The 24,949-nt window shown below is 36.7% G+C and overlaps 3 protein-coding genes and 2 pseudogenes across 3 annotated transcripts; 3 read left to right on the top strand and 2 right to left on the bottom strand.

Annotated features, from left to right (window-relative positions):
- The first annotated feature begins 3,167 nt into the window (after window positions 1-3,167).
- Window positions 3,168-4,278, top strand: LOC106331080 (annotated as a pseudogene).
- A 731-nt stretch (window positions 4,279-5,009) lies between these two features.
- LOC106331079 lies at window positions 5,010-8,114 on the top strand. The gene is made up of 11 exons (XM_013769426.1): window positions 5,010-5,150; window positions 5,885-6,146; window positions 6,239-6,335; window positions 6,408-6,532; window positions 6,638-6,722; window positions 6,807-6,942; window positions 7,035-7,234; window positions 7,323-7,446; window positions 7,530-7,706; window positions 7,791-7,844; window positions 7,938-8,114. The coding sequence occupies exons 1-11, from the start codon at window positions 5,010-5,012 to the stop codon at window positions 8,112-8,114; spliced, it is 1,578 nt and encodes a 525-aa protein (XP_013624880.1).
- Window positions 8,115-9,411: 1,297 nt separating this feature from the next.
- Window positions 9,412-10,163, bottom strand: LOC106331078 (annotated as a pseudogene).
- A 4,030-nt stretch (window positions 10,164-14,193) lies between these two features.
- LOC106334810 (glutamate receptor 3.2-like) lies at window positions 14,194-19,310 on the top strand. Its single transcript, XM_013773186.1, has 7 exons — window positions 14,194-14,449; window positions 15,903-17,248; window positions 17,327-17,604; window positions 17,675-17,706; window positions 18,337-18,731; window positions 18,806-19,218; window positions 19,262-19,310. The coding sequence occupies exons 1-7, from the start codon at window positions 14,194-14,196 to the stop codon at window positions 19,308-19,310; spliced, it is 2,769 nt and encodes a 922-aa protein (XP_013628640.1).
- Window positions 19,311-19,761: 451 nt separating this feature from the next.
- On the bottom strand, window positions 19,762-21,849 carry LOC106334811 (cystine lyase CORI3-like). The gene is made up of 7 exons (XM_013773187.1): window positions 21,533-21,849; window positions 21,100-21,439; window positions 20,848-21,066; window positions 20,647-20,706; window positions 20,375-20,530; window positions 20,189-20,282; window positions 19,762-20,084 (listed from the first exon to the last, which is right to left on the bottom strand). The coding sequence occupies exons 1-7, from the start codon at window positions 21,781-21,783 to the stop codon at window positions 19,900-19,902; spliced, it is 1,305 nt and encodes a 434-aa protein (XP_013628641.1). The 5' UTR covers window positions 21,784-21,849; the 3' UTR covers window positions 19,762-19,899.
- Between the last annotated feature and the right edge of the window lie 3,100 nt (window positions 21,850-24,949).

The following is a 24,949-nucleotide window of genomic DNA, read 5'->3' as shown; positions in this document are numbered from 1 at the left end:
GATCACATGTGGACATGTTAATGTATTAATCAACTCAGTAGGTAGATAACTCAACTCCAAATCGGCTAAGCTATCTTCATCCATATCAAAATCCTCCAAAACCATTCTTTTTAAATCCTCTACGGTAGAACTTGACTCCAATAATTGTAACCTACCCATTTTGCCATCAGCCGAAAAAACCCATCCCGTAGTTGCATCTAATTCCTAAACACCACATGTTATATAGATATGCATCTAGTCTAGAACAAGAGTTTCTGAAAATCACAAGAGAAACTATGAAAAAAATCATAGATTGATGAAGAAGAAAGGCAAAATCGTTTTTTTTTTATATTTTGACAAAAAAAATAGATCAAAACACATTTTAGGAAGCTAGAATATTTTAAGAATATTTCTTAATTGAATTTCCTTAATTTTCGCAAAAAACAGGTGGTCTTATCCGTAGAAGACACCTTCTACACTGCGTAGAACCATGACAAAATTCTGGAATACAATTTCTACCTTATGTAGATGTTCATGTAGTTTCTAGATTTCACATTCGAGAAATTTTAGAATACTTCATAAAAATAGAAACTGATTTTTTCAGAAAAGTAGCTATCTTTACAATTATTAGAATTCACATTCTCCATATTTAGTAATTGAATCAAAAGTAGATTGTGCGTTCGAAAACAAGTAGACAAACTTGTTTATTCTGGATTTCGCTTTCTATTAACCCAATTTCCGTAGAAGACGAATTCTACTTTTAGTTGAACATAATTTGAAAATTTTATTTATCAAGTTTTTCAATAAGAAAAAATATGTGCTTGTGTATATGGGTGTTCTATTAATTGTTTATATTTTTAATAATTTTTTTATTCATAAAACTATTTATTTTATTAAGTTTCAGAAATGGAAAGGGTAAAAGAGAGATAAAATTGAAAAAAATAAATTTACACTATAGAGACAATCATGCCAAATTTTTGTTTTGTTTTGGCAATTTTCCATATCTTACATATTTGTGTGGGGTAGCTAGGCGTTGGATTCTTCTATGCAAAGAAGAAGAAAAACATTTTCTTCAAACATACGACGAACATATTATATTGGAGAGAATATCATGTCAAAAAAATATACAAAAAGAAAAGAAAATAGAGGGGTTTTGTCCAATTATATTACTCCATAAGTTTTTTTTTGGTAAAATGTTAAGATTATTACTCCATAAGTTTAGTGATGAATATAAGAAATTTGAATCAGTTTTAGATTTGTGAATTTTATATCTATATAAGTCATGCTAAGCATTGTATATGCTTTGTTCTAATTTTACGACATGTCATTGAAATGGCATGCAGTCTAGTAATTACTAAAGTCTTCATAATGGTATAACAACCTTACGTAGAAAACTTGAAATAAATATAATGGAAATTGAAATAACACTTTAAGCATAATATCTGGATCATCAAATCACAACATTTTTTTTTTTGCAAAATTGTAAATATCATTATGAAAATGAAAGTTCGGTTACAAATTTAATTGAAACCACAATCTGCTAAAAGCTAATTTGATCCTAGTGACCGTAAAAAATTAAAATACCACTAGGATACATAGAGATTAATTCCAAGTTTCTAACACAGAAAACTTGTAATTAATAGGTAAAAGATCAAGCAGAGCAACAATATAACCACCCTAATCATAACTCTTCTTACTCTACCTGATATAAACCAGATGAAGCAAGAGAATGGCCAGGGAGGGTTCGGTCAAGAACTCACCGAAGTGGCTCCGAGTAGGCATCAACAGAAGCGCCTGGCATACGCCTCCGAAGCTCCGCTGGAGGAGGAGGACCTCGACCAACAAAACCGAGCCATCTCGACGGAGAGACAAAGGTTCACCCGTAGTAACGCTGTTTACACGGAAGCTCGAGTTACGGTCAAGCATGAGCGGTACAACAGGCTCCAACACCGCCCACACGACACAAAGAATACAACAAAGACTTCGAAGGAACACTAAGTCAACTTGTCGGAGCTATGAAAACAAGGGCATGAAGCACAGAAGGAGGCATAACACTCCTTGAAACAGGCCACCTAAAAAACGATAGAGAGCTCCGCCTAAGAGCAAGTGATTCACCACATCGGGTTGTCCTCAAACCCTAGCAGACGACGTCGGTAGCAAGAAGGAGGATACAAACACATCATCAAAGGAAGCCATGGTTGTTGTCGCTTGAGCTAAGTGAGAGGTCCCCAACGAGCTCCTCAGTCTCGTCGCTTCGTCTCAGACCATGGGAACAAGACGGGGAAGATCTAATGTTGCGGCCGAAGGAGGAGACAGGGGAAAAACAGAGGAGACTGCAGACCGGAGGAGAAGAGGCGGTGACACGCTTCATTCCGGTGAGCCTCCGCGGCGGAACTGACCTAGAATCACCACTAGTCAAACCCTAGATCTACCAAGACGATGGCGCCTCCTGAAAGCATACAGACAGTCATGACCTTGCCCTCTCTCCAGAGACACTGGATACACACCCAATCATCGAATTGGTCACCGGATCTGACCACAATCCGACGAGAACCAGAGAAGGAGGCGCAAGGAGGAAGTGAGGAGGCTTTAGCACAACATGGAGAGGAATTGGATGAGCGGGGAGATTAGGGGTGGCGGACCGACGGGAAAGACCCACCGCCGCCCACCTGAGGAAAACAGAGGAGAGTTAGAGCCGAGGAAGAAAGAAGTTGGCAGAGAGAAAAACGAGAGAGAAAACGACTCTCTCACCTCTCTCTAACTTTTTTGAAACAAATCACAACATTAACAACATCCTACATATATAAGAAGCTAACATCCAATATATCCCCTATTATTAAAGGAGAAGCACTTAAAAAAATTTCCTTAAAAGTCTAATCTGACGTGGCTTCATGAGAGGCTTCTATTTACAAAATAGCACACATGTCACTTGGAGAACCTATGTTAAAAAAAACGGAAGCTTTAAATGCAAACAAAACTTTCCATAATTTTTGTGGTCCTTCTGAAACATAAATTCATGTAAACCGGGTGTTATTTTCTTAAGTGCTTATGTTGGTTCTCCAATTCTCCAACCGTACGTGATGTGTTCGTGTTCGATGACTACGTAAGAGGCACAGGGAATTAGCTTGTGAGCAATAGCTTGTTGCGTGCCGTTCTATGGAAGGTATATATGCTTGCTACGGTAATAACCCGCGTTACACTCTGCGTCAAGAAACGGTCACGTGAAGGTCGTCAAGGCTCTATTAGCATCAGAGCCAGCTATCGCAATAAGGATGGACAAGAAAGGCCAAACGGCGCTTCACATGGCAGCCAAAGGAACAAACGTGGAGGTCGTAGAGGAGCTTATCAAAGCGGATAGATCCTCTATCAATATAGCAGACACAAAGGGAAACACTGTTACACTCTGCGTCAAGAAACTGGCACGTGAAGGTCGTCAAGGCTCTATTAGCATCAGAGCCAGCTATCGCAATAAGGATGGACAAGAAAGGCCAAACGGCGCTTCACATGGCAGCCAAAGGAACAAACGTGGAGGTCGTAGAGGAGCTTATCAAAGCGGATAGATCCTCTATCAATATAGCAGACACAAAGGGAAACACTGCGCTGCACATCGCAGCTAGAAAAGGCAGATCACATATCGTCAAAGTGCTGCTAGACAACAACATAACAGACACAAAAGCTGTTAACAGAACAGGCGAAACGGCGCTCGACACAGCGGAGAAGGTTGGGAATCCAGAGGTGGCTCTCATCTTGCAGAAGCACGGCGTCCCTAGCGCCAAGACCATTAAGCCCTCAGGGGCTACGAACCCTGCTCGTGAGCTGAAACAGACGGTGAGCGATACCAAGCATGAGGTTCATAATCAGCTTGAGCATACGCGCCAGACCAGAAGACGCGTTCAAGGAATCGCAAAACAGCTCAACAAAATGCACACGGAAGGTGTCAACAACGCGATCAACTCAACCACTGTCGTCGCCGTGCTGATAGCTACCGTGGCGTTCACAGCTATCTTCACTGTCCCTGGTCAGTACATAGAAGACACAAGCAACCTTCCAGATGGACATTCATTAGGAGAAGCCAACATTGCATCAACGACACCGTTCATAATATTCATCATCTTTGACTCCATCGCACTCTTCATCTCCTTGGCACTTGTGGTAGTTCAGACGTCGGTGGTGGTGATAGAGAGCAAGGCCAAGAAACAGATGATGGCTGTGATAAACAAACTCATGTGGCTGCATGCGTTCTCATGCGTTCTCATCTCCATTTTGAGGAGGGTCTCAATTTGTCTAAAATGGTTTTGATGTTAACATATATTTTTGGTTGGTAAAGATCAATGCGGTTTCGGAAACTATTTTTCGAGCGCATATGCATAAGTGGTGTGATTGAGATCCTCCTCAAAACACGGCTCTTTAAAAGTTTGGATGCAGATCCATGCAAACATGTTATAAAATATTAACCGTCCAATTTTTATATAGAATGTCTTTAGATTACAACCCAAAGGATATGATTATTAGGTACATGCAAAGTACATAGATAGTACCTACGATTTCAATATTCTTGGTTAGATACACTTACGAGCTTGACAATCAAAGTATCCTAAGGTACATGCAATGGACTTCACATGCAGATATGTCTCATACAAAAATGAAAAGTGACATATAAAACTCTGTGGCGTAAGACTATATAGATATGGCGTAAAACTATATAGATTGTGTTCGTTTTGTCACATCAATTAATAACGTAACGAATTTTTGGTAATGTTTTGATTTATGTTAAATGTAAATTTTGATTATTAGTTAAATCTAACAGACCCAAGTTTTATAGAAAGTTGGTTATATTGCTTGGTCCGGAAGTGTATTTTGAGTCGTAATAAGTTTAGGATATTTTCACATTTACAATAACTAGGTTCTTGCCTTATTTATTAAGGGTACGTATATTCTAACATAATCTTAATACGATAGTAAATATATTAACCCTCACCTCTATTAGTCTCCATCCCAAAAAAATAACCTAGAGTACGTTAGATGTTAAGATGGCTACTAATTTTGACAAGGTTATGGACTTGAGTCCTGCGAAAACTACGTGGAAAATTAAGGTCAAGATAATTCATCTATGGAGACAATACTCTGCAGGCGATATTGACAGTATTGAGATGGTGTTAATTGATTCAAATGTAAGTTGTTTTGGTATTCCAGTTTTATATGTCCATTGTTATTATGCAAACTTTATTGAAATATATTGGTATTTATATGGGTTTAATGATACGCATGACAGGGGGATACGATTCAAGCAACTGTTAATGAGGATGTGGTTCCGATCTTTGAATCTTTCCTCGAAGAAGGTGATTCGAAGATATTCATCAATTTTTCGCTTTCTCAAGCATGTGGCTCCTATCGATTAACCAAGCATCCTTACAAAATTTCGTTCCAAGCCACCACTCGGATTTGACTTTGTGACGATTTGCCGTACAGATTGACTGGTTTCACCCCTGTTAATTTTCGTAAAATCTTAGACGGAACTCTCAGCCCTGAATACTTGATCGGTGAGTCTAAATGAAATTGATGTTCTGACCATTAACCGTGATCACAAATATTATACTTACGTTTTTTTCTTATTTTGTAGATATTATGGGTCAGATAGTAGAGGTAACTCATGTTGAAATCGTATCTCTCAATGGGAAGGACACAGAAAAGATTTCATCACTCTTAAAAAATGAAGAGTGAGTAAAACGATTTAATATAGTTTCGTTTTTATTTATTAACGATCTACTATTAAATTTTTTCTACTTAACCTGGTGGTGGTCGACTCTAACGTAATTTTTTTATTGTTTTTATTAAAGTTCATATTACCGTATGTTTTTATCAAAGATATGTTCTAATTATCCTTTTACATCTATGTATTTTTCAGGGAGTGAAGATTCATGCATCTGTGATGAAGGACTTGGTTACTAAATTTGATCCATTTCTTTCGCAGGGTAGTTCTAAGATATTTATCAACTTCTCAGTGGGACACTCATATAGTTCGTACCGAACTACTAAACACCCATACAAGATTTCATTCCTTGAAACCACACATGTAAGAAGTTGCGAGTCTCCTATTGAGGTTTCCGGTTTTGATCCTACCTACCGTGATATACTTGATGGGTCACTCAATTCAGACTACTTGGTTGGTATGTATTTTTTCAAAATAATTATTGTTTTAAGATAATAGTTTTGTCATAAGAAAAGAATATATGTTCAGCAATGTTTTTTTTTTCTTCAGATGTCATTGGGCAAATTGTTGAAGTATCCCCAATTGAAGTTGTCACCGTCAATGGGAAAGACACAAACAAGATTTCCTTAGAACTAAGAAATTCTAAGTAATATTATGACTCTTTTATTTGTCTAACTCGATTTTCTTGGGAATTTTTACTTAGCATATATTTTTATAGTGACGAACGTCTACAGACGGTTTTGTGGGGTGTTTTTGCAACGGATGTTATGGAAGCTATCCAAATGCGTAGGAACCATGCTATAATCTGTGTCATCAGATTTGGGAAGATAAATGTTTGGAAAGGCAAGTTGTAAATATATAATATTATCATTCTTATATCCTGGTCGTGATATCTCTCATATGGCACCTTTACTATATAGTAGTTAATACATTTGTTTACCTTGACAGATGAGCGCAGCATATCCAATGCATACAATGTCTCTGATGTCTCACTTAATCCACCTATGGTGGAAGTTGATGATTTTATTGCAGTGTTTGTGTTTTTTTTATATATTAATTTTTAATCTTGGTGGAAAAGTATATATGAAATCAATCCATCCTATTTCTTTCTTATTAGGTTACCGAAGGACGAATTGGTTTTACCAATTGTCGATCCTAAACCATTGTCTGTTGGCTGTGGTGTTTCTCAAAAGGATGATTTTTTTGTCCACACACCAAGGAAAACCATATCTCAATTGTCTGACGCTAGAGATGTTTGTTATTACTCTAATTATAAATTCTTTCTATCAACTTTGTTTGGCAACGTTTTTGTATGTGAAATAATAAATATTTTTTCTTTTGCTAGGTTGAGAAGTGTATTGTGATGTGCACCATTGCAGCCATTGATTCTGATATAGGATGGTATTATTTAAGTTGCAAAGTGAGTGCAAAGAAGGTTTTGAATGTGCCTAATGACTTTGATGAAGATGGGAATGACGATGATCCCATAATGTTCACATACTATTGTCCTAAATGCAAAGTTTCGAATCCCAAGCTTCTACCTAGGTATTAACAGGTTTCATATGGCTTGCTGGTATTTTATTTTTACGTAAACCATGTATAAATTAATCTATTAACAAATGTTTATATATAGGTACAAGCTGCATTTGATTGTTTTAGACAGTACTGGAAATTCAAAATTCCTCTTATTCTACAATCTTGCTATTCAGCTACTTCATCAGCCTTGCACTGAACTGGTTGGACCCAATGCTGATGAGGTATTCTATCTATATTATTTTATATGGTAATATAGGTGTTAATCTTACAATAGATGCCATTTATAATATAAATCGTTGTGTAGATTGAGGAACCGGCTGCTATACCTCTTGCCCTTAACAATTTGATTGGAAAGACTTATTTGTTCAAGGTTGGTATTGAAGGAGAAAATTATCTCTATAAGCATGACACTTGCATAATCAGTAAGATTATCACCAACCATGATATAATTACTGAGTTCCAAACAATCGTCTATCCAAAGGTAAATTGAATGACTTTTGCGTTGAATTTTATTATTGTCATTTCTCTGTTATTTTTATAATCTGTATACTTATAAGCTTGCCAGAAACCAAGTGTAACCTATACGTGCGACAACTCCATCCTCTCTGATGCACCAGAGGTTTGCTTTTGCTTTATGCTATATTTCCCCCTGCGCCATGTCTACAAGCTATATTTCTATTATATGTCATATACTATTTGGTTTTTCGTAAAGGGTTCCGTCATGGTTTCTGATGAGTCATCTCAAGAATGTGAACCAACTGATCTCACTCCCGCAAAACGCAGAGGAACGCTCTTTGATAACTTGGAGGCAGCAGTTGATCAGAATTCTTTAACAAGGTCTCCACGTAGTACTGGAATCAAGAAGGAAAAGACCGAGGAAAGTGGCTAAATGAGTTTAACCAGGAATAGACGTTTTAGATGTTTTTTTTTTCAGCTTTCCTTCTTTTATGTTTGAGTATTGGATTTTCAGTGCACTCTATTTAATTTGGGTTTTTGTTTTCCTTTTCTTTTTTTTGAATATTTTATTTTATTCAAACCCTCTATTTTTTAGGAAGATACAACCAGTGAACGGTTCTAACTTTCTATGCTGTGCAAACTTTCGTGGTATAAAGAGGGGTCTTTATCATCCTATGTACTGCGTCGGTATGTTAACTATCTTGTACTCTTTCTTAGATTGTTAACTAATGCTACTAAACTCTGAAAAAAATACTGTTATGTAGATCTTTGTGGAGCATTGGTGCGTGTAGGAGATCTTATAGCTACTAAGCTAGCTCAACCTGCCAACATTTATAACTCAATTCTGTATTCGTTGGAGTTCTCCTTAATAAATCTCGGGTTTGTACTTTTCATTTGATACATCTGTTAATTTTAAATACGACCATGTGTGTAGAAGTTATATTGACTGATATCTTTCCCGATATTATCAGGTACACTCATATACAGTGTGTTGCTTATGGAGCTCTAGCCCATCGTTTAAATGCATTCTAGCGTGCTAATACTGCAGATGTTGTAGTAACTGTTTTAAAGTTATGGCGAATTGAGTGGAGAGAAGGTATAGTATATTTATTTGCAATCTTTAATTTTATATTCAGAATTTTTTGGTTTGTGTTCTTATTGTCGATATTACTTTATAGGTGGTTTCAATTATGCTACAAACATGGAAGGTGGTTCTGATATTTTGTTTGATTCTAACATCCCAGAGATTCAGTTCTTCAAATCTCAGTAAACATATCATTCTAAGTTTGTTATTTTATATGAGTAATATATATAAAATATATCCATTGGTTATTCCTAATATATTGAAAATTTTTAATTGCAGGATTCCAAGCATCGATTTCTGAAGTCTTGAAGTTATTCAATCTTAATTTTCCTTTGAATTTATTTTTACAATATCTATTTATATTTAGATCATTCTTTATATTTGAAAGAATGAGATATGCATACTTATTATAATGGAATTGAGGTTTTTGATTTAAAATAGTTTTCTGATTCTTACCGACTTCTTTGTAGTTTTTATATAATTACTACATAAAATGGCCAATCTATATCCCCCTCATTAACACCCAAAACTATCAATTCAAAACAAACTAATATCCAAATTAATCAGGTTTAATGTTTTTAATCTCGCAAAGTCCAAATTTAATCATCTCATCTCGCAAGGCGCGAGTTACCACCTAGTATACTAGTTAAAGTCCTAACATAAGATCTAATGAACACCCTGATGTGTCCGAACTCCGAAAGTAGAAAGATCATGTGTTCTTGCAAGAACATTCAGATCTAACGCACCACTCGTCTCCCCGTCCTTCTCGAAGTGACATCTCATGTGACCTCGTAAAGCCTGACCACTGGAGAACACTCTAAAACAGATATTACACTTATGATGCCCCGAAAACATAACGATCTTCCCTTGATGATCTTGGTCACTAGAAGTAGTAGTAACCGTCATAGGATCACCGGTTACGTTTGTGATTGCGAAACATCCTTTAACGTTCCTATGACTCGCTCTGTGTCCTCCTAAAGCATGATGTGATACGAACACTTTCTTGGAACCTCCACACTCGAACCGCTCACTTGATGATGATGGTGTGGCATAAGACAGCATTAAGAGGTAAGAAGCGACATTAAATTCTTCCTCGGACAGTGACTCCGAACTTGGTGATCTCTGGTTTAGCTGTTTTGATAATGAAACCGCGGAGGCGACCCGGTGGTTAGGAGGAGGATTGATGCCACGCCATTGACGCTTAGGGTGACATCTCATGTGACCAAACCAAAGAGAGCTTTCCAGGACCAAAACGTTTTGCCACATCTAGATTTTGGTGAAGAATTAGAGGATAATGCAACGGTTTTGGTGCGTTTATTTCTCGAGCTCTGATACTAACAGGAGATAAAGCAAGCTGGGGATTTGGATCAAGGAAATGGTGATGAAAATTGGGATCATAATCGGAATTATTGGTGGTCATGTGTGATCACGTAAAGTGATGGGAGAAAGGCGATAAAGGGTTGGTTGAGTAGAATAAGAGGAAGACAAACAAGGAGACGGTTACTTGGCCAGGAAGTTATGGAGGAACAAGGAGACAGACAGTTTACTTCAGTTGAGGAAGAGAGCGGTTTATTGTGTAAGAAATTTTTTTCCCTTTTGCACTTTGAAAACCACATTTTCTTATTTGCTTCAGTTTTGCTTAAGTTTTGGGCCAACTTTATTTTTAATGAGCCATATAATCCATGTTCTCCATCGGTATATCTAATTGACCCAAAACCAAATAGAACCGACCCAAAACCGGACAAATATGAGTCTAAAAATCCCTATCAGAAAAGTCCGGACCGGAAAAAAACTGTCTGAACCCGAATGTGCAGGTCTACTTTGATTTATTATGGTTGTTTCATCCAAATATTTGTTCCTTTTGTGGATATAATCTTGTTGCGTTCAATTTTCCTTTTTTGTAAAATAGTCTATTAGAAAACGAACAGGTTTTGAATTTTGAAAATACTGTATAAACTTATTAGTGATTGTTTTTTTGGGTCAAAACTTATTAGTGATCGTTAAAACACTAGTTAGCGCTGAAAATATGCTATATTAGATGTTTGATAGCGAATTCATAAATGCTATGTATACGACAGCCATCATAGGTACCCTCTCTACGATAGCATTTTTTGAACGATACAAAACATGCAGATTTGATAGCAATACTTGGATGATATTATTGACTTAACTATTGGCATTACTTTCGTGCTATTATAGGTCCTTGTTTAACCTAAAAATAATTATAATTAAAAATAAAATAATTAAAAATTAAAAATAAATCCAAAATTGTTTTATAATTAAAAATAAAATAAATTTTATTTATAAATTAAATTTAGTTTACAATAAATTTGGTTTACAAAACTAAACCAACAATACATAAATATATTACTCTAGTCTTAACTAAACCAACTAGTTAATGTAAACCTAACTAAAACTAAATCTAATAGACGCTTCAGCCGCCATCTCCACCTTCGCAAAGCTTCAACCACTGTCCACGATTCAAACTCGCCACCATCTGCTGTCCTCGCCTCCTCCACCCTCGCCACCATCTGCTGTCCTCGCCACCATCTGCTCTCTTTGCCACCGTAGTCACTCTCTCTCCGCCATTGTCAACAGCACGATGTCACCAAGTCATCAAACCATCATGCTCAGCCACCATTTTCAAGACCACCACCATCAAACTTCTTCAGCCTCCTCCACCTTCTTTAACTAAGAACATAAAAATAAATACACAAGAGAATCGAATACATAAAAACAACAAAAAATCAAAATCAAAATCAAAATCAAAACACATAGTCACTCACTTAATCTCCGTCTTTAAGAAGCGATTCAACCTCGTCTTCCAAGGACGAAATCCTCCGAACAACTGCTCTTATGTCGATTGCAGAGGAACGGAGAGGAGCCACGAGAGGAGCCACGAGAGGAGCAGAGAGGAGAGTGAACCGGAGAAGAGACCACTCCTTACACCAGCGGAGAAGAAAGAGGAGATGAGTGATTGCAAAGGAGAAAGAAGAGATGAGATACGGCAGATCTGGAAAAAGAAATGAGAGATACGACAGATCTGGAGAGAGAGAGAGAGAGAGAGAGAGAGAGAGAGAGAGGAGATTAAAAAAAATAAAATATTAAAAAGCAAAGCACTGAGATCGTTAGATCAACTTCTATCAATGGTTTAGATTAAAATCTGAGCAATCCTTGTCTTCTTATTTCATTGGCCAACAACAATTCACCTTTCTTACATGTTTTAAAACATACTATATATGAATGATCTTATTTGACGAAAAACGAATGATTTTTAATATTTGTATATAGAACCATTTGTTATATTTTGGATTTAAGATTATGATTTAATTTCAACAATTTTAAAAAATTAAGTTTACAGGTTAAGTTTATGATCAATTTAAGGTTTGGAATTTTAGGAATATGGTTTGGTTTTTGGGAATAGGGTTTGGGGTTTAAGGGATATAATTTGGGGTTTAATACTAAAGTTCATAGTTAAGGTTTTCAAAAATAAAGTTCTGAATTTATGATCAAAATGACTAGATTTTATTTTTTATAAGTGGTATAAAAAATAAGGATTAAACTTTATGACTAGCCAAAAAACAAAATTATGTGTTCTATCCTCTTTTCAAAATTTAGTGTTTATGATATAAAGTTTAAAACGTAGATCTTAACATTTTAAGTTTGAAGTATATTTTGCGTCTGGGGAATATGAATAGGGGAATAGTGTTTGGGGTTAAGATTTGAGGTTATAGTGTGAAAATAAGATTTGTGTTTAGGAAATTACAGTTTAAGATTAAGATGATTAAATTTTGAATTTAATTTTAAGATTTGAAGTTATAATATTAAAAGATTAGAGTTTTAAAGGTTGTCTTTATAGTTTAGGGTTTAAAATTATGTTTAGGGTTTAGGGGTTCAAATAGCTTTTCTTAGCGTTAGAAAAAAATGCTATTATAAGTTTTTGATAGCATTGCTGAAGCCAATTAAATAATGCATTTGGCGCTTAAGTTTAATTTCACGACAAGTATTGGCGGAATCAATGATTTTATCTTCCTATTCTCTTAATTTTCTGAATAGCATTAATTAAGTGTTATTTTAGGTTCCATTCTATTATAACATTTATCTAACGCTATTATATAATACGGAAATTTCTAAATCATAGACGATAGCAGTTCAGTAAAACGTGGTATAACAATCTGCTATCAATGTAGATTTTTTTTGCAGTGAAAATGCTCAATTTCTATTTTTCTTTTAATATACTAGTAGAAAACTGTGAAATAGACACGGAATTTTTTCGTGACTATGGTCCTTTTTAATCTATAGGATGACATAGTCAAGATTAGTCACCAAAAAAATAGTGTGTATACGATCGTGACCAAAATTGACCAGGACAAATCGCGACTAAAATTGACACGTTTTGGACACGATTTGTGTTCGTGACACGATTTGTGTTCGTGACACGCATATGATATATTTGTAGATGCTCATGATTTTTTTCCTATTCCAATTCTTTGGCTGGGGAACATAGAGGGTTTACTTCATCAGACAAACTGTGACAGGAAATATATTTAGCTATCCGGTTTAATCAAATATATTCGTTGGTGGTTTTATGCATTTCGGTTTACTAGAACCAAACCGGTTCCAAACACTTTTTGTATCCGAGAAATCAATCAAGAATACAACTTTAGCTTCTTCTCCAAGTTCTCTTCTCTATCATCACCCATAACCATCATCACTTATCATCATCATAATCACTGATTCATGGATCTTCATGGTGACTTTCTATTCTCTTGATTACCTCCTAGACCTTGATTCTCCTATCTTCGAGCTCACGGAGAGCTTCTAGATCAGGATCCTATTTTCATGTTACACAAACCTAAGACAAACCTTAAAGTCTTTTCGTGTTTGTTTTCGTATTCTTTTTGGTTAAACATAAAGTTTAGAGTTTCACTGTGTCATTTGATGGAGAAAAGATAAAGTAATCAAATACCAAAAAAAAGTTTGCATTTTTCCCAAGTTTCTTCAAGCATACCCATGATTCAGTTTACCTTTTCTTTTAGTTGTTAAAGACCAACTTGCTCTTCCCTTTTCATTTTTAAAATATATATATAGCCCTTTTGCTTCCTTTATTCATGCCTTTCTTTCAGATAGATGTTTTCAGTATAACCAATCTTTTGTTATTAGGATTATATTGGTTTGGGTTTTGGCATCTCTGCCACACATTCCTTGCCAAACCTTGTCTCTCTATGGTCGAGGTAAGGGTTTCATCCTCGTGACACTTATTTCCAGGTCTGGTCAAAGCTACTCTCTTTCCTTATCTTACATATTCTCTTGTCCATAACAAGTTTCTAGCTTTATCTTATGTTACTTGCCTCACAATCTTTCATTTTGTGAATACTTGCTGTTTGTTTATATCATACTTGGTGTTTCAGTAACCGAGAAGGCCAACATGTCTTGCGTTTTGGTTCTGTTGAGCTTCATTGTTCTTAGCGGTGATGGGATCATTTCAGAGGGAGCTTCAAGGCCTCATGTTGTTAATGTTGGAGCAATCTTCGGATTGAACACTTTACATGGTAAAGTTGCAAATATCGCCATGAAAGCTGCAGAGGACGATGTGAACTCCGACCCCAGCTTCCTTGGGGGATCGAAGTTGCGTATTTTGATGAACGATGCTAAACGCAGCGGATTCCTCAGCATCATAGGAGGTGAATAAATGTTTAACAGTTTTTTTAACAATTTGTTTTATTGATACCAATTTGCAACCAATAGATAAAGAATAACACAAAATAGTAATAAGAAACTAATTTTTTTTTTTGCACCAAAAACTAGCAAGGACAAACACCAATGATAACACATCAGCCTTACTAAACTGACTTTGTTTAGAAATAAGATAAATTTGGTGAAAATTATTTATGTGAAAAGAGACTACATACCAATACCCTAAATTCAGTTAAAGAATACTTTGAAAATATTGGATCTATTATGTACAGAATTGCTAATGAAATTTCTTTTTTTTTTGAACGTCTGATTAATGAAATGAAATTTCTTAGTCTCTTAATAAGTTTTGTATAATTAAATATTGAGAAAATTAGCATACCAGGAGAAAAAAATCAAAATAACATTACTTAAAATTTTAATTTTTTTTTTTATATATTTGAGTTTGGGTTTTGTTATTGAGATTTGTGATTTATTATTAGGAGATGGGATTAGGGTAAGGGTAGTTTAGGTAGGTAGGTATGAGAGTTAGGGTGTCTATTCATGTTTTGTTTCGAGGATTCGGGTTTTTTGGGGTATAAGTAGCTTCATTAATATTTGAATATTATAAAAGTTCGATTTGGACTTAGTAAATCATGTGAAAATTAGTTGCACTCGGAAATTTTTAGGTTCGATACTAAATCGGTTTAAATACTGAAGTAATTGAAAGCGTTCAAATAAATATACTGAACTTACACAATTTTGCCAAAAAAGTATGAACTCTTCATCAATCCAAAAAATATATGAATTTGTGTTCACTGAGCCAAATTAGGTATACTCTTCAACATTTATTTTGCTAACGGAAATCAAACGACGTTGTTTTGCTAAAATAAAATAAAAAATTCAATGTAAAATAGTGAACTTACATTTTACCAAAAACATAAACTTTTCACTGACCTAAAAGATATAAACATGTTTTCGGTTTGGATTTTGGATTCTTGGTTTATATATAATTTGTCTTAACCAAAATAAGTTTATATTTTTGGATCAATGAAAATTTCATGCTTTTTAGCAAAAATGTGTAATTTTAATATTTGTACGATGAATTTTCTTAGTCCTTTTTTATTTTAGCAAAATAATGATGTTTTGATTTCTGCTAAAAAATAAATGTTGATTAAGTGAAATTTAATGTTAACTAAAGTTATACATAATTTGGCTCAATCAACACAAGTTCACATGTTTTTTGGATTAATGAAGAGTTCGTGTTTTTTTTTTGGCAAAAGTGTATATGTTTGGTATTTATTTGACCATTTTCTCCGTAAATTACTGTTATTTTGGGAATTTTTTGGTTATATGCTAATTTCGTATAAAATAAAGTGCTATCTGTAGAATTTGTCCTTCTATCTTTTTTTTTTTTGAAAACTAAAATCTTACTTATCCTTGTGTTGGTTTTTAATATCACAGCGTTGAAATTCATGGAGACTGATGCTGTGGCTATAATTGGTCCTCAGACATCGATTATGGCTCATGTTCTGTCTTACATTGCAAATGAGCTTAAAGTACCTATGTTGTCATTCACAGCTCTAGACCCTAGTCTCTCGCCACTTCAGTTCCCCTTCTTTGTCCAAACAGCACCTAGCGATCTCTTTCTGATGAGTGCCATTGCGGAAATGATCACTTACTACGGTTGGTCAGACGTGGTTGCATTGTACAACGACGATGATAACAGCAGAAACGGTATAGCATCTTTAGGCGACGAGCTTGAAGGAAGACGCTGCAAGATCTCTTACAAGGCGGTGCTTCCTCTGGATGTTGTGATCACAAGTCCTCGTGAGATCATAAATGAGTTAACCAAGATTCAAGGGATGGAGTCTCGTGTAATCATTGTGCACACGTTCCCTAAAACAGGTAGAATGATCTTTGAGGAAGCCAAGAAGCTTGGCATGATGGAGCAAGGCTATGTCTGGATAGCTACAACATGGTTGACTTCTCTGTTGGATTCATATAGCCCTTTACCTCCCAAGAAGATTGAAGCCATTAGAGGGGTGCTCACTCTTCGTATCCACACTCGAGAATCAAGAAAGAGAAGAGACTTTGGGGCACGGTGGAACAAGTTGAGTAATGGAACTGTGGGATTAAACGTTTATGGACTCTATGCATATGACACTGTTTGGATCATTGCTAGAGCTGTTAAGAGTCTTCTTGATAGTGAAGCAAACATTACCTTCTCCAGCAACTCTAAGTTAACAAGCTTGAAGGGAGGAACACTTAATCTAGGTGCATTGAGCATATTCGATCAGGGACCACAGTTTCTTGAATTTATTGTGAAGACAAAGATGTCTGGTGTCACAGGTCCAGTACAGTTTCTTCCAGACAGATCAATGCTTCAGCCTGCTTATGACATTATAAATATTGTCGGTGACGGGTTTAAGCAGATAGGTTACTGGTCTAACCATTCTGGTCTCTCTGTTATACCTCCTGAGTCACTATACAGCAAGCCTCCAAACCGTTCTAGCTCAAACCAACATTTGTACAATGTGACTTGGCCTGGTGGGACGTCTGAGACGCCTCGTGGATGGGTGTTACCTAACAACGGGAGGAGATTGAGAATTGGTGTACCTAATAGAGCAAGCTTCAAGGACTTTGTGTCAAGTGTTAATGGAAGCAAAAAAGTGGATGGGTACTCCATTGATGTCTTTGAAGCTGCTATAAAACTGCTTCCCTATCCGGTCGCTCATGAGTTTGTCCTTTTTGGAGATGGTCTCAAGAACCCAAACTACAATGAACTTGTCAACAATGTCTCTACAGGGGTTAGTAAAAAGGATCAACAGATCATAACACAAAGCCTTTTCTAGAGAGTTGACTGTAATAGAGTTGAGGTTTTTCAGGTGTTTGATGCTGTGGTAGGTGACATAGCCATTGTTAAGAGACGAATAAGGATTGTAGACTTCACTCAGCCATACATAGAGTCAGGGCTTGTAGTGGTTGCTGCTGTCACAAAGCTAAATGATACTCCTTGGGCGTTCTTGAGACCTTTTACTCCTCCTATGTGGGCTGTAACAGCAGCTTTTTTCCTCATCATTGGATTAGTAATATGGGTTCTTGAACATAGGATCAATGATGAGTTCCGTGGACCGCCAAGGAGACAAGTTGTTACAATACTCTGGTTAGTAAATAGTCACTGAAGCTACATTATTCCCTATATATTGGTGTATAACATACTTATTCCCATGCAGGTTCACCTTCTCGACCATCTTTTTCTCCCACAGTAAGTTCATACTGAAACCCCAGCTAGTTACTAGATTACCTGTGTAGAGTTTCCTAGGGATGGGCATTTGGATATCAGATCGGATTCGGTGGGATATTTTGGATATCGGTATTCAGATCTAGGAAATTTGGTAATGACCAGATTGTTTAAAATTTCAGATCGAACTTTCTTTCCGGTATGAATAAGTTCGGTTAAATCCGAAAGAACCAGAAAAAATTCATTCGGATCCACTTGTTATAATCATGTATAGGAAAATTTATCCCAAATATCTAGCTCGGATCAGGTGTTTTTATATCCAACATGTCCAGAAATATTCAAAAGTATCCAAAATATTTAAAATATCCAAAAATTATTGAAAATATCTGAATTATCCAGAACTAATAATATATTCAAATTTATAATTGTAATTTTTAAAATTTTAATTAGTATAAGTTAATATAACTAATATTTCTAGATATATATTTATTCTTTGAATATTTTTGGATATCCAAAAAAATTTCGGGTTCAGATACCGATCGGATATCTATGTCGGATCGGGTTCGGTTTGGTATCTTAAAATTCGGATCAACCGAACTTCGGCTTTAGATAATTGGCCCGGGCCTAACATCTTGGAGATGTTAAAACTTGCAGGAGAGAATACAGTGAGCACACTCGGTCGTGTTGTGTTGCTCATCTGGCTTTTTGTGGTTTTGATCATCACCTCAAGCTACACAGCTAGTCTTACATCGATTCTTACAGTGCAACAGCTTAACTCACCGATCAAAGGAGTAGACACACTCATGAGCAGCAGTGAACGTGTTGGGTTTCAGGTAGGTTCTTATGCTGAAAACTACATGATTGATGAGCTTAACATCGCCAGGTCCAGACTTGTGGCACTTGGCTCTCCAAAAGAATACGCTACAGCTCTTCAAAACGGAACTGTCTCTGCTATTGTTGATGAACGTCCTTACGTTGATCTCTTCCTCTCTGAGTTTTGTGGGTTCGCCATTAGAGGCCAAGCGTTCACCAGAAGTGGCTGGGGATTTGTAAGTACCTTTCTCTTGAAGTCTCTCTAAGCATTGTCTGAAAATGAATCTTGATCATCTTGATTTGTCTGAAGGCATTCCCAAGAGACTCTCCGTTAGCTGTTGACATGTCAACAGCGATCTTAGGTCTGTCTGAAACAGGACAGCTTCAAAAGATACGTGAAAAGTGGCTTTCGAAATCTAACTGTAGTAATCTGAATGGTTCACACTCAGATGATGATCAAGAACAGCTTGGTCTCCATAGCTTCTGGGGGCTATTCCTTATGTGTGGGGTTGCTTGTTTCATCGCTCTTCTTATCTACTTCTTCAAGATAGTCCGAGACTTTTGCAACGACCACAAGCCTGTGGAAGTACCTTCGCCAGAAAGCTCGCATTCTAACACATTGCATACGTTTCTTGCTTACTTTGACGAGAAGGAAGACAAAACCAAGAGAAGGTTGAAGCGTAAACGGGATCATGATCTCTCTGTAAAGTTTCCTAGACCAATGTGACAGATCTAATCATCACTCAACTCAAGCAATCTTCTTCAGGCATAACAACTTACCTCATGAGTATAGAAGTAAGAAAAGGAGATTTTGATTATGTGATTCTTCTTTCAGTTGACAAACGGAAAAAACTTGAGTTGCCAATCCGGTTTAACTTCCCAAACCGAAAGTTTATTCACAGAAGCTGAACTGAAATCAATTGATTTGTTTTCATTTTTCTACACTTCCAACAAATTGGTAATAGAAATTAAACCAACTTATACCCATTTTAACCGGAATTACTTTCAAAAATCACTCAGATTAAACAGAAAATAGTGTGGTTTCTATTTCTTATATAGAGATTAAACCAAGGCCAGCCAATTAACCGGACTATTCCAAGTATACGGGTTGGGTTTGGCTTTTCTAGGTTAGTGGTTACTGATTAGTCTTACTTTGCAAAAATAAATACTAATATATTCAAATGAAAACATACTGAAACTTATTCGTTTATAGAATGTACAACATCGAAAGACATACCAAACGATGTGAAAACATTACATGCTTAATGGTTACTATAGTATACCATTGATTTATTCTGTCACAAACTCGAAAGGTGTTCATAACTTATTCATAAAAGCAAAACACCCCCATTTATTTATTATTATTATAGCATATAAAAAGACTCAGGCTTACATAAGAACCCTTTAGTTGACACCATTGACAGCTTTGAGTGGAGCTTCGTTGACACCATTGACAACTTTGAATGGAGTTTCACCTGAAATGGAGTGGCGATCACAAAAGCTCTTCAATCTATCAAATGCATCCTCCAAAGTTGGCATATGCATGTCAATAGAATGCCTCACCCAGTTCTCCAGAGTAAAAGCAATCCCTAAACCAAACCAGCACACAACATATAAGTTGTTTTATTAAAATGATTATCTTGACTGATAGACCGCAAAACCTTGGACATTGATAATGAATTTTGATTAATTCCAGGTAAAAGGACGAGGTTTTCCTCAATAGCTAATTTTTCACAGAAGTCTTCATCATCTTCAATGTCCACAAAGCATGACAAGTTCAGCTCGGTCTACGAGTAGAAAAGAAAACAAAATGTAAAGAATACAATTATAAAAAGAAGGTTGGAATAAATTATAAAGATACATAGTAATGATAGAATACCCAAAAGAAGGTGCATGCTTCAGGTTTCATGTAGCAGGTGAGGGAAGGTATGCTCTTGAGCTTATAATATGCAAACTCGGTTGCAACTTTCAGAAAGCACTGCCTTCTTTGGAAGAAATCTTTACCAGTTTTCTCCAAGATGGTGGGAATGGCCGCCTACATAATAAAAACCTGACACATTAGCTATATAATTGATAATAATTGGAATAGGATCCGTAACATTTTATTTTATATCTGGTTACAGAAAGTGTCCGAATTAGAAAGTCTCGTACCTGGATAACAGTTGGTGGTTTAGAATTTAGATCAAGGAACTGTTTTATAGCAGCTAAAACCTGTCCATAAGATTAGGAAAAAAAGTTAATAAGAATGAACGTTGATAACTCTTAATATCGAACATAGTACATGCATAGTGAATAATGATACATATTATTCATATATATGCTTAAAGATTGATGGAGAAAAATAGACCGGACATTTTTGGATTTAAAGACACCATCTAGGTCGTGAAGCGCGATCCAGCCAGTTCGCCATCCAGGGACAGACCATCCCTTCGATATGGACCCGAGTGTAACCACCGGTACAATGGACGAAAATTTGCCCATGGGAACGAAGGGATTACTCCCAAACACCGACCAACGAAAAACTTCGTCAGAAACAACCATTATCCCGAGTTCTCGAGCCAACACAGCGAGCTATATAGCTAATTAGAGTATAGGTGAAAATACCTGCTTGAGATGAGCTTCAGAGTAGGTGTTCCCGTTGGGATTGTGCGGGTTTATTATAAATATTGCGAATGTGTTCTCATCCGCTGCCGCTCTGACGCTGTCAAGGTCAATCTCATACTTCTTTTCGCGAAGAAATTCGTAATTGCGGACCTCAAGGTGCTTGAAGATGGAACGGATTAAGTTACTTGGGTAGCCTGGCTTGGGAAGCAAGATGTTGGCATTTGGTTTAGCCAATGTATCAACAGCAAGCTCGATGGCTTGTTTGCATCCAACGGTCATAAACACGTCATCAGGTGACAGTTTCTTCGGAAGATCTCTGTTTAGGTAATCTGCTACTGCCCTGAGAAAAGCAAAAATTATGGAACACTTTTTTGTCAAAGAGGTCTAAAATTAATAAACTATGCTACTATAATTCTATGTATGTATATATCACCTTTTGGCCGCCGGAAGGCCAATACTGGGAGCATAGGCGTTTCCAGTGCCGAATAGGACGGCTTTAACAACAGCCCTTTCAGCGGTGTGGCTAGTCTCGGCAGTTTCACCTCGTGGAGGCAAAATGGGCTTTCCTTGAGGATCGCACAGAGCAAAGAGTTTAGAGGTGTAAGTGCTTAGTGAGGCTTCTGAGGCGGCCTTGCCCTCATCGCTGCCACTGAACTGCCAATCAACGCTTTCATTGTTCGCCATCTTTTTTTTTTCCTTTTATTTCCTTACGTAGTTTTTTTTTTGTTTTTGGATGATTACTCTCGTTACTACTAGTGAGATTATATAGTACAAGTTTTTACACTTTTTCTAATCAAAGTTTATACTTGGCGTGGTTATATAAGAAAAGAAAGGAACTAAATGCATCTCGAGTCCCCTACATGTTAGAACGTTTCCCCTAATCACGGTAAGTACAAAATGTAAAACTGTCAATGGAAAATAGGTAAATTTTTTTGGGATCAAATAGGTAATTTATATAAAATATTTTATCAGACAAAGAAAAATCACGTGCTATTTGGATTTTCAATTGTACAAGGTGATATTATATAATATAGTACCAAACTTATTTTCGGTTTTCTTTCTATCCGTAGTTCTTACCGTCGGTGACGGCCTCAGGACCTGCTCACAAGGGGGACAAGTGATGCGACCTCTCCGGGCCCAAGCCCGTGTCCCTGTATAATAATAATTAAGATGCTTAATTTTTTTATAAATCTATATATTTATATATAAATATATAGTAAATAAAATTGAAAATGGCCCAAAATTATGTGAAATGTATATAGTTTTATTTTCATTATAAATATACAAAATATTACTAATTAAATTTTAAAAATATTTTAAACATAATCTAAATATAAATTTTAAAGGGTAAAAAAAAAAAACTTTGCCCTAGGGCCCCTGACACTTTACATTTTGCTTCTTTCAGCCGTGTGTCACCATCAACACATATAAACGCAAGACCTAAGAACAATCCTAATGATTTTAGACGTGAGTTGCAAGAAACAACGGAATCTTTCTTTTTCGTCGTGTTTTTAGCTTTCGTCTATACACTGAAAATGAAAATAGTGAGGATAAGTTGGAATAACCTATCGCCATACTATATTTCTTTTGTAGATCATAAATATTCTTTTATTTAAAATAACGTCTTCACTTTTAACTATGTAAATCAGATCACGTAATGTAACACCGTAAAATATGACAAAATCATTGAAATATCACTTAAAGATGTAGAATAAATTACCGGGGCTTGTTGCCCGGTGGTAACTAACTTGAAACCCAATAAGGTGAAGCCACCTGGGTTCGAGTCCCGGCCATTAGAAAACTAAATTTTCGGTACTGCCAGGGACAGTGGACTGACACAAAATAGGCGAGTGCTTTTTGTTTTGTTAAAGTGGCACAACCTGTGTTGGGTCGGAGCGATAGCTAGCAATACCATACTTGAATCGACATGAGTATGACCAACACAGGCCCGGTGGTAATTAACTTGAAGATCAATAAGGTGAAGCCACCTGAGTTCGAGTCCCAACCACTGGAGAATTAAATTTTCGGTATCGCCAAGGACAGGAAACTCACACAAAATAGGTGAGTGCTTTTTGTTTTGTTAAAGTGGCACAACCGTTGTTGGGTCGGAGTGACAGCTAGCAATACCATACATGAATCGACATAAGTATGACCAACACACATGCCCGGTCCGGGTCATAGGCAAGAGTTAACTTAGTTAACTTTCCAACGACATTGACCATGATAAGTCGATGACAAGAGTTAGAAAATATTCATATATGCATGGGCCATATATGAGTCATTCGGGAGGCTTTGTTCGGCTTAGTATATTAAAAGATAATGGTCGAACACACACTACAAGAAAACAGGGGGATTCTGATGACCGAAATCGTCGGAAATTCGTCGGAATAGACCGATTCCGACGAATTTCCGACGAACCCATCCGTCGGTATCGTTTCGTCGGAAAAAAAAAATTCGTCGGAATTTCGTCAGTACTTCCGACGACTTTCTGACGAATACCGAGAAACGTCATTCTGACGAACTTCCGACGATATTACGATGCTGACACACGAGACCAGAGTTCATCAGAAAAACTACGTACCGACGGAGAACGTTCCTCGGACAATTCCGACGTAGCGTGTTCCTCGGTGTATTCCGACGAACATTGGTCGTCGGAATATACCGACGGACAATGGTCGTCGGAATATAAATACGAACCTAGTTCGTCGGTATTTTCCGACGAAATGTGGTTCGTCGGTACATTCCGACGGATATATATCCGTCGGTATATTCCAACCACCCTTTCCGTCGGTATATACCAATTTTAAAAACGAATTAATTTTCCATTTTTATATATTTTTTGATATTAATAAATTTAAAAAATCAGAAATTTAAAACTAATAATATATTATATAATTTAAATTCATACAAACCGAAATAGGAAAAAAATATTCAGAAAGTTTAAAATTCATACAAACCGAAATAGAAAATTCCGGCCATTAGAAAACTAAATTTTCGGTATTGCGAGGGAAAGTGGACTGACACAAAATAGGCGAGTGCTTTTTGTTTTGTTAAAGTGGCACAACCGGTGTTGGGTCAGAGCGACAGCTAGCAATACCATACTTGAATCGACATAAGTATGACCAACACACATGCCCGGTCCGGGGCATAGGCAAGAGTTGACTTTGTTAACTTTCCAACGACATTGACCATGATAAGTCGGGGACAAGAGTTAGAAAATATTCATATATGCATTGGCCAGATATGAGTCATTTGAGAGGCTTTGTTTGGCTTAGTATATTAGAAGATAATGGTCGAACACTGAAAGATACTTACCTGGATGAGGTTCACCCTTGATCAATAAGATGAGTGGCCTAAGCTAGTAAATTCCATTGCACAATAAGGAAAGTGTTGGGGTCAAAAACGGTTACGACGAAGTTAACATTCAAAACGTCCGAAGAAGAAAATGAGAATTTTCTTCGACAAATACTTTTTCGAAATAGATTCTTTCTTACGAAAAGCTTTGCGGAGGAAACACGAAACATCGGACAAGAGCTCAAAAAAGGTCGCTACGCAACGACCGAACGCGTGTTCCGCTCGGTTGCTATGTAGCGACCGAGCTCGAACCAAGCTCGGTTTCTACGTAGCGACGGAGCGTCCGTTCCGCTCGGTCGCTACATAGCGACCGAGCTCGAGCCAAGCTCGGTGGTTACGTAGCAACCGAGCTCTTCCGAAACGTTGATACGACATTAATCCATGCATTCTCGTCTACCCTTCGATGCTATCTCACGAAGACCGTAGCGACCCATTTCATGTTTCTCGCTATTCTAAGTCATCGATCAAACTTTACGGTAAAAACCGCAGAAAGTTT

This window comes from Brassica oleracea, chromosome C3 (assembly GCF_000695525.1).
Source record: "Brassica oleracea var. oleracea cultivar TO1000 chromosome C3, BOL, whole genome shotgun sequence".
Classification (NCBI taxonomy): domain Eukaryota; kingdom Viridiplantae; phylum Streptophyta; class Magnoliopsida; order Brassicales; family Brassicaceae; genus Brassica; species Brassica oleracea.
The sequence above is the reverse complement of the archived record's forward strand: the minus strand, read 5'-3'. Positions and strand labels throughout refer to the sequence as shown.